This window comes from Cervus canadensis, chromosome 18, assembly GCF_019320065.1.
Source record: "Cervus canadensis isolate Bull #8, Minnesota chromosome 18, ASM1932006v1, whole genome shotgun sequence".
NCBI lineage: Eukaryota > Metazoa > Chordata > Mammalia > Artiodactyla > Cervidae > Cervus > Cervus canadensis.
The window spans coordinates 25,321,484-25,332,307 of record NC_057403.1 but is presented as its reverse complement, the minus strand read 5'-3'; the positions used below and the strand labels follow the sequence as shown (position 1 = coordinate 25,332,307).

At 36.8% G+C, this 10,824-nt stretch overlaps 1 protein-coding gene across 1 annotated transcript; it reads left to right on the top strand.

Moving 5' to 3' along the window:
• Positions 1–8,732, top strand: ZNF790 (zinc finger protein 790). The gene is given in 7 exon segments (XM_043437372.1): positions 1–24; positions 2,351–2,471; positions 2,729–2,815; positions 5,913–6,127; positions 6,129–7,293; positions 7,296–7,360; positions 7,362–8,732. Coding segments are annotated over 7 exon segments (1,764 nt in total). The 5' UTR covers positions 1–15; the 3' UTR covers positions 7,464–8,732.
• Positions 8,733–10,824: the final 2,092 nt, after the last annotated feature.

Sequence of the window (10,824 nt, the reverse complement as noted above, 5' to 3'; positions counted from 1 at the left end):
TTGGAATTTTAAGTTATGGTCCATGTGAGTAGGAATTGCTTCTCTTCAAAAATTTGACTATTTTTAGTAATAATACAGGGCTTCCCTGCTGGCTCAGATGGTAAAGAATCTGCCTGCAATTCAGGAGACCCAGGTTCGATCCCTGGGTCAGGAAGATCCCTGAAGATGGGAATGGCTACCCACTCTAGTATCCTTGCCTGGAGATTTCCATAGACAGAGGAGCCTGGCGAACTACAGTCCATGGGATCGGACATGACTGAAGTGACTTAGCATGCACGCACAATTATAGTAAGATAACCATTTATATTACATCATGTAAATATTTTTGTTCCTTATCCTTAAACTGCTTACCTGACTCACTATTCAACATGGTAAGTGATATTTGTGAAACAGTTTAGTGCCTTCTCTGTATGTCCCTCTTCTCTCCAACATGGCATTCAATACCTCTTGTGACCACTTGTGAAAGAATGAAACTAGAACACTTTCTAACACCATATACAAAAATAAACTCAAAATGGATTAAAGATCTAAATGTAAGAACAGAAACTATAAAACTCCTGGAGGAGAACATAGGCAAAATACTCTCCGATATGAATCACATGCCAGTCAGGATGGCTGCTATCCAAAAGTCTACAAGCAATAAATGCTGGAGAGGGTGTGGAGAAAAGGGAACCCTCTTACACTGTTGGTGGGAATGCAAACTAGTACAGCCGCTATGGAGAACAGTGTGGAGATTTCTTAAAAAACTGGAAATAGAACTGCCATATGACCCAGCAATCCAACTTCTGGGCATACACACCAAGGAAACCAGATCTGAAAGAGACCGTGCACCCCAATGTTCATCGCAGCACTGTTTATAATAGCCAGGACATGGAAGCAACCTAGATGCCCATCAGCAGATGAATGGATAAGGAAGCTGTGGTACATATACACCATGGAATATTACTCAGCCATTAAAAAGAATTCATTTGAATCAGTTCTAATGAGATGGATGAAACTGGAGCCCATTATACAGAGTGAAGTAAGCCAGAAAGATAACATTACAGCATACTAACACATATATATGGAATTTAGAAAGATGGTAATGATAACCCTATATGCAAAACAGAAAAAGAGACACAGATGTACAGAACAGACTTTTAGACTCTGTGGGAGAAGGCGAGGGTGGGATGTTTCAAAAGAACAGCATTGAAACATGTATATTATCTATAGTGAAACAGATCACCAGCCCAGGTTGGATGCATGAGACAAGTGCTTGGGCCTGGTGCACTGGGAAGACCCAGAGGAATCGGGTGGAGAGGGAGGTGGGAGGGGGGATCAGGATGGGGAATACATGTAACTCCATGGATGATTCATGTCAATGTATGACAAAAACCAGTACAATATTGTAAAGTAATTAGCCTCCAACTAATAAACTTCTTGTGTCCTAATATTTTGACAGAGCACTGAAGGAAGAGAAATATATTCCCTTAAAGGGAATAGTAGAGACTTTTAAAGATCAAACTATGGCTCCTGAGTCATTCTGCTGTGTACCTGAAACTATCACAACATGGTTAATTGACTGTACTCCAATATAAAAGAAAATGTTAAAAGACAACAACTGTGGTTCATCAAAGTGGAATTGAGTGACTAAAAAGGACACACTATATGAAAGCTTTTATTTACCCTGTATGATGGGGTGTTTCAATTTAGGAAAGATGAGAGTGTTAGTTGGTATTCATTTTAGTAGTGGCACTTTGTCATGCTTTTAGATAGAGGATATAAGAAGAGGTTGAGTTCAGAGAGATGTGGGATCTTGCCAAGAAACCAATGAGAGGTTAATATCATTAGGAAGAAGTGCAGATAGTCAGCTACTTAGCTGATAGCCTAGAAATTTTATACATTCGCCACAGAAGATGGAATTCAGTTAGGGAGTACATCTCTTAAGAATCCTTTCAAATTCAACTAATAGAAAATTCAAATAAAAGAAGGTGAAAGAAAAAGAAAAACACCACTTCTCTCATACAATAAATCTGGAGTTAAGTATTCCAGGCTGGTGTAGCCTCTTGGTGGTATCAACAAAGAACTCATATGATACTTGTTTTTCTGGGCTGCCATCCAGTTGTCTTGGTGTTTGTTACAGGAAGGTCTTAACATTGTTGTGACTGACAGCAGGAGATTTTAAGAGCATATAGGCACTTGGCTTCAGGGACACTAATTTCCCTGTTGTTTCCCCCCCTACCCTAGAGGCAGCCAACTCCAGTTTTTGCTGAATGTGTATCCCTCTTCCTACAGTGCCCTTTTCCATCTTTTCCCTGCCTATCTAAAAGATTAACTTCACCATTGATGTTTGGGTTTGTCATTTCAGCAGCTGATGTTCAGTGATGCAGCTGTAGATTTCTCTCACGAGGAACGGGAGTGCCTGGACTTAGAACAGAGGCATCTGTACAGAGATGTGATACTGGAGAACTACAGCAACCTGGTCTCACTGGGTAAGCTTCAGAATTTCACCCCAGAGATCCCTGATTTCTACATTGTGAATTTTTGGATTGTCTTTCAAGTGTCTCAGGGGATTTCTGACCTATTTCTGGGGAAATGGTGTGTGCTTTGTACATTTGGCAATAAGTCATCATCTTTGGGAACCTCCATCTTCCCCATCCTTTATTCCTTTTTCTTGCCCTTCCTAGTAACTAAGGACTTAGAAAACCCTTACCAGGTGGTAATTTCCTCTTTCTTATTTTTTGACCAGGACTTTGCTTTTATCAGCCAGAAGTATTCTCTTTATTGGAGAAGGGAAGAGAGCCCTGGATGGCTTTGAAGGATGAGACTTGCCCAGGTGAGTGAGGGCTGAACAAGGAGGCCATCACTGCAGATAACAGCCCCAAAGTTTAGTGAGGCAGCAGCATCTCTGTAATATTGGTCTAGAGTTTCCTCCTCAGAGGCCAAACACCTGTGGATAAAGGCCTGAAACCTAGAAATAAAAGTAACCTTTTCCATGTGAAGTTCCAAATGAATCTTCTCTTCACCTCCAAATACTACTCCATTTCAGTGCTCTCATTTTTCCTTCATGTTACAGAAGGGTAGATGCCATTGTTTTTCTCCAGTGTCAATGGTTTAGGGTCAGTTTCTTCCCATTTCTCTTTTTTTCCCCCTGTTTAGATATTTGTAAATTTCTTCACTCACTAAAAAAATACTTTCAACTCTATTTTTCATTTTACCTGTTACCTCTTGAATTTCTCTTATTTTGCATAGTTTTTGCTTGCTGCTGCATTTCCTTCATTAATTAATTCTTTCTTTTAAGTAACGTTTATTAATTTTTCTAATTTCATTTTAGGTTAAGAAGGGTTAACAAAGAATCTATAATCAATTAAGAAATGTGGTATTCTTTTCTGTGACTAGAACAATTTCATTAACTTCTGCAAAGCAGTCTCTATATTAAGAGAGGGCCTCATAGGCTGCTTTGTTATGGTTTCTGGTTACAGTGAAGAGGAAATGGCAAGAGAGAGGTTAGGGCTAATGAAAGACAATAAGCAGAGAATACAGTGTCATAAAAAGCCAGTCGTGCCTATCGAAAGGAAGCAAGGGGTATATTTGGCAAGAGGATGGTAATTGGTGAATTTTCTATTATGGGCAAGCATCAGATTGAAATAATTTTCTCTTGAAGCTTCCTTTTTATTTGAAATATCAAGGAAGGAAATTTATTTCCTTTTTGGAGTCATGTTGTGGCTCAGTTGGTAAAGAATCTGCCTGCAATGCAGAAGACCCAGGTTCAATCTGTGGGTCGGGAAGGTTACCCCGGAGAAGGGAATAGCAACCCACTCCAGTATTCTCGCCTGGAGAATTCCATGGACAGAGGAGCTGGTGGGCTGTAGTCCATGGAGTCACAAAGAGTCAGACATGCCTGAGTGTCTAACACTTCTAAATTTCTGAACCTATATTGATGTGTTTCTTTAAATTTAATTAATTAATTAATTTATTTTTGCCTGTGCTGAATCTTTGTTGCTGCATGGACTTTTTACTAGTTGCAGTGAGCAGGGTCTACTCTTCGTTGTGGTGCACAGGCTCCTCGTTGTGCTGGCTTCTCTTATTGCGGGTCACAGGCTCTAGGGTGCAGGCTTCAGTAGTTGTGGCCTGTGGGCTAATCTTTGCGATTGCCGGGCTCTACAGCACAGGCTCAGTAGTTGAGGTGCGTGGACTTAGTTGCTCTGCGGCATGTGGGATCTTCCTGGATCAGGGATTGAACCTGTGTCTCTTGCATTGACAGGCGGTTTCTTAACTGCTGGACCACCAAGGAAGCTCGAACATAGTTATTTTTAAACTCTGTCTCATAACTCCAATATCTAGAATTCCTACAGATCTGTTTCTGCTCTCTGTTGTTTCTATAGTTTCTGCATTCATGTTGTATGGTTATTTTAATTTTGTGCTACACTTATCTGCAAAATGTGAAACTAATGAATAGGTTATCTTCCTTTATAGAGAACTCTGTATGCTACAAAGTTCTGAAACATTTTTGTTGTTATCTCAATCCATTGCCCTCCTTGGTCACTGGGATAATTTGAAACTCATCTGTAGTTCGTGTGTAGGTCTGCCTCTCTTTTACCCACATACCTAGGTTGTGGTCCTTGAGTTATAAGTCAGCGTGAGAGATGTTTAGGACGCCCCCTGTAGACCAACCCTAGATACCAATCTCTATTACTTTAGTCTTGAAAGATGTTATATGTTCTATCAGTCTCTAAGTCAAATGACCCTGATGCTGGCAGAGATTGAAGGCAAAAGAAGAACGGGGCAGCAGAGGATGAGATGGTTGGATAGCATCATCAACTTAATGGACATAAATTTGAGCAAGTTCCAGGAGATAGTGGAGTACAGAGGAGCCTGGATTGCTACAGTCCATGGGGTCTCAGGGAATCGGACACGACCGAGCGACTAACACATGGAGTTGCAAAGAGTCCGATATGATTTTGATACTGAACAACAACAAAGCCAAATGCTAATACCAGTACAATTTCAATAATAGAAATTGGATAAGCCCTTCAGCATATTCACATAGTAGTAGTTGTAGTATTTTTTTGCTTTGTTCTTCTAAAATATTTTACCAGTAAGTTTGATATCCCATGGAGGTTTGGTAAAGGTCATCTGGGAAAGAGCTTGAAGCATAAAATCAAATGGAACAGCATTGCTATAAACTCAAGAAATAAACAAAAACACCTTGTTTGGGATCATCTGACAAATGACTTGGCTAAGCCCAGTGGAGAAAATGAGCAAGGCAAAGTATTTAAATGTGCAAAGACAAATGAGTAAGTAGGTATGATTTTCCATTTCTCTGAACTAGCATAGATATGCTTTTGTTTGCTTTTACCTGTACAGAAAGTGATATAGAATTATGTGCACTCATTTCAGTAGAGATGAAAGGGATTAGACAATGAGATGTATTATCAGTACTTTGTTATCACATCGTCCCAGTTGTACTTCCTGGTTCCTGATTTTTTTGGTATTATCCTTTACTCCATCCTTTGGCTCCCTTTGCCCTTCTTTGACCTGTAGTATATATATTTTTTAACAGAATTATTTTTTTAATGCCTAATGTGCTAAATGTTGATTATACCATACTGGGTAAAATAGTCTTAAGTCTTTAAATTGATATCTCATGATTGGTATAGTACCTGAACAATCTTTTTTTATTGTTGAACTCCTCAGATGAATTTGACCTGAATAAAACTGTATATCTAATCACCTGCCTTGGCTTTTTTAGTTCTTTTAAATTTCTATTTATTTATTTCCCTTTTTAAAAATTGTCCAAAATGTATGGATTTGTTAAGCTATTCGCATTTCATATGCTCTGTTTATTTTAGGATTTATTCCTATATCTACATTGAAAACCTTAATTCTTTCTGAACAGAAAAACAGTATGAATTTATCTTCTTATCTTTCAGACATACAATCCAGGTGTCAGACCAAGAAGTTATCACCAACAAATGGCATTTTTGATAGAGAAGTATCTCAATGGGAAATAATGGAAATTTGTAAAAAACATACCCCTGAATGTTTATGTTTTAGAGGTGATTGGCAAAGCAAAGGTCAGTTTGAAAGACAACAGGAAAATCAGGAAGAATGTTTGAAGCAAGTTATACTCAATTGTAAAAAAAAGTCCTGCTTTTAACCAGCACACAGCTTTTAATCTTCATCAGAGATTTATTTATTTATTTATTTTTCATCAGAGATTTAATATAGGAAAGAAACTGAATGAATTTAAAGATTGTAGGAAAGCCTTTTGTTCTAACTCAGACTGTATTCAACATCAGTTAATTCACACTGGTGAAAAATTTTGTGAAGATAAGAAATGTGAGAAGACCTTTTATATTGATTCAGAACTTACTCAATATCAGACAATTTATACTTCTAAGAAAACATATGACTGTAAAGAATGTGGGAAGACTTTCAGTTTGTGTTCAAGTCTTAACAGTCATAGAATTCATACTGGTGAAAAACCTTTTAAATATAAAGAATGTGGGAAGGCCTTTAAATTTCATTCACAGTTTAGTGTCCATAAGCATATTCATACTGGTGAGAAATATGAATGTAAGAAATGTGGGAAGGCCTTTAGTTGTGGCTCAGACCTTATTAAACATCAGAGAATTCATACTGGTGAAAAACACTATGAATGTAATGAATGTGGAAAGGCCTTTAGTCAGTGATCACATCTTACTAAACATCAGAGAATTCACAGAGGTGAAAAACCTTATGAATGTGAGGAGTGTGGGAAAGCTTTTACTCGTGGCTTACACTTAATTAAACATCAGAGAATTCATACCGGTGAGAAATCTGGTGAATGTAAAGAATGTGGAAAGGCCTTTATTCGTGGTTCAAATCTTGCTCAACATCAGAACGTTCATGTTGGTAGGAAACCCTTTGAATGTGAGAAATGTGGGAAAGCCTATATCTGGAGTTCACACCTGACTCAACATCAGCGAATTCATACTGGTAGGAAGTCTCATGAATGTAAGCAATGTGGGAAGACTTTTGTATGGGCCTCGTACCTTGCTCAACATGAGAAAATTCATAATGAAAGGAAACCCTATGAATATAGGGAATGTGGAAAGACCTTTCTTCATGGTTCAGAGTTTACGCAACATCAGAAAATTCATACCGGTGAGAGAAACTATGAATGTAAGGAATGTGGAAAGACTTTTTTTCGTGGTTCAGAACTTAATCGACATCAGAAAATCCATACTGGAAATAGATTATATGAATGTGAAGAGTGTGGAAAAGCCTTTCTCTGGAATTCAGAACTTACATGACATCAGAGAATACATACTGTGAGGAACCTTATGTATGTAAAGTCTGTGGGAAATCTTTTATCTGGGGTTCACAGCTAACACTGTGAACATAGCAAAATTCATAATGATGCAGAACCCTATAAATGTAAGGAAAGTGGCCAGATCTTTAGTCACCATTCGTATTTTGCGAGAATGCCTGTAATGTAAAAAATATTGGAAGATCTTTTCAGAACATACAACACACTCAACAAAAGGAATTAGAAAAAATTCCTAATGCAATGTATATTAATAGAGGAAAACATTTATTGAGTAGTCATCAATTATAGGCTATCAGGGTAAAGCCATACAAATGAGATGATAGTGTGAATCCTTTTGAATGATTCTTAAAAGATTCTCCACATCATTTTATGCTGCATAGACTTAAAGCCCAAATCATGTAGGGAAATTTTGCATTACTACTTAAATCATGTTGCACTTCCCCGAATCATACCAAAGGCAAATTTGTCTTGAAATTAATCTGGAAAAGCCTTGAGCTATGTCATACAACTTATTTGGCATGTCTTAGTTCTGGTGCCTTTTACCTCCTAATTTTTTGGGCAACAACTTATTTCTGTGTCTGTTTGCTTACTTATTAGATTGTAAGGGTTAAATGAGTTTGATGATTTAAATGACTTAATGACCATCTTTAAGACTAGTATTAGACTATTTCTATGAGAAGAAAACCTTAAGAGTATAATAATTACAGACAAATGTGCCATTTGTATGTATGTCTTATTGAAGAGCAGAATTTTAATTCTGAAGATAACCAGTAAAATCTAATGAAGCAAAACAAGCTTTGATTCAGTATTAATTTCATTTGCTGCATAAACTCATACTATAAAGAAAGCCTTATGGTTTAGTGAATGGGGTTGTTGAGTGCTCAGTATTTTTTTAAGGCATTTGGAAATGATTTGTTTCTAACAAATTTCTAAAACCAAGTGTCATTATCCATTTTATCACCACAGTTAAATTTTGGAAATTAGAAAATAGTGGAATGAATTCTGACCTCTTAGAAGTTGAGTACTACATATATAAACAATTCTCAGATTAATAAGTAAATCAAAAGTGAAATTATGGCTATTTGGATGTGAATGATAATGAAACTCCTGTAAATAAAAATCTTAGGTATGTAACCATAGACTTCTCAATGGAAATTGCTTTATGTATAAAACCAAGAAGATTGAGGGCAGTTTTTTTCTTGTCACCACTGTATCTCTAGCTCTTAGAACAGTTCCTGTCGTATTGTTGGGTCCAAATATTTGTCAAGTTAAATGATGATTACTCAAGCTAGAATAAAAGGAAATGCCCCCGAGTAAACTGATGAAAATGTTTAATGAAAATAATGCCAAAATCATGGAATAAAGAACAAAGGTTTTTTATTTTAAAACTGAATGTTATGTATTGTATTTTAAAATATATATTTATTTAATTTTTTTATTTGGCTGCACTTGGTCTTTTCCTTTTTCCATTTATTTTTATTAGTTGGAGGCTAATTACTTTACAATATTGTAGTGGTTTTTGCCATACATTGACATGAATCAGCCATGGATTTACATGTGTTCCCCATCCCGATCCCCCCCTCCCACCTCCCTCTCCATCCCATCTCTCTGGGTCTTCCCAGTGCACCAGCCCTGAGCACTTGTCTCATGCATCCAACCTGGGCTGGTGATCTGTTTCACCCTTGATAGTATACTTGTTTCAATGCTGTTCTCTCTGAACATCCCACCCTCGCCTTCTCCCACAGAGTCCAAAAGTCTGTTCTGTACATCTGTGTCTCTTTTTCTGTTTTGCATATAGGGTTATCGTTACCATCTTTTTTAAATTCCATATATATGCGTTAGTATACTGTATTGGTCTTTATCTTTCTGGCTTACTTCACTCTGTATAATGGGCTCCAGTTTCATCCATCTCATTAGAACTGATTCAAATGAATTCTTTTTAATGGCTGAGTAATATTCCATGGTGTATATGTACCACAGCTTCCTTATCCATCGCACTTGGTCTTGTTGTGGCATGTGGGATCCAGTTCCCTGACCAGGAATGGAACCCTGTATTGGGCCCCTGTGTTGGGAACATGGAGTCTTAGACACTGGACCACCAGAGAAGTCCCTAAAACAAAAGGTTTTGTATTTTAAATCAAAATGTTTCTTTGAAGAAAACTTATTTACTAGACTTTTACAGTGCCTCCACATTATAGGAAAGGAGAAATGTGATATAACCATTATGTTTAGAGGAATTTTTAAAGGTCATGTAAATATATGTAAACTACTAGACACAATTTTTTAAAATAGAAAATTAAGTTTATTTTCTAGGAAAACATCTTAAATGATTAAAATTTGAGAGTAAATGAAAAGGGCTAATTGGAAAAAAACGTTTTTTAAAAAAGTCATGTAGGACCAGATAATTGTACAGGCTACCCTCTGAAGGAACAGAAAATCCTATGGAAAAGTTGTTCACTCATGCAAAAAGACTACCATAATTCTGATAATAAAATTAGATGTAAAGTAGCCCTTGAACAAGAAATTCCAGAATAATGCCACTTACACATGAAAAAAAAATATGGTAGTCAAATGATATTTACTCAAAATGTTTAACTTCTGATCTGGATAGGTGGTAATTCTACAGTTTAAACAACAGCAAGATATTATGAAAATGTACCTTCACAGTTTAGTACTTGATTTATTCTATGTGCATTTTCTCGGTACCTTTTATTTTTTATTTTTTTAAATTTTATTTATTTATGATTTGGCTGCACTGGGTCTTAGTTGTGGCACATAGGATCTAGTTCCCTGACCAGGGACTGAACCCTGGTCCCCTTCATTGGGAGCTTGGAGTCTTAGCCACTGGACCACCAGGGAAGTGCCTCTCGGTACCTTTTAGTATTACATGAGTTAAGGAATGCTGAATATGTGTATTTATATTTAGTGCATTTATAATTCAGTTATTTAGCAGTAGTTAAACAATATTAGGGAAGAGTCATTCCCTCCTTAATTACTGTCTTTTATGGAATTTCACAACTCATGGAAAAAATGAAAATTTTGTTACATGGTTTTATTATTAATAAACAAACCATTCATGCTGACTGAATTATTTTTAAGGTGACAAGTACACCAAGAAAAATAACATTTAGAGCTTTCTGGACATCCATATACATTTAAGTAGGACGCGTTCCTGTTTTCTTTGGCCCAGACTACCTTGTTTTGAGTGTATTGTCTTGCTGCTATCTCCTTCATGGTGAATTTCTGGATCTCATTGAATTACTGATGCTTCTTGAACTTCACTCTATTTATATGTTTGCGGATATTGATAATGTTTTCTCTAGTCTGTCTTACAGGTAACAGAATGGCCCTTAGTTTTTTCCTAACCACCGTTCTTTGCAGGAGCCATTATAGTAGGGCCATTTTGGGAAAGAACTTAATAATTAGTCTTAATACAACTGGATAAAATGTAGGGGGAAAAATTAGGTTCATGCTAGGCAGTATAAAGTAGGGTAAATTCCCAACAAAAGGTCTAAATATTTTTAAAGGAG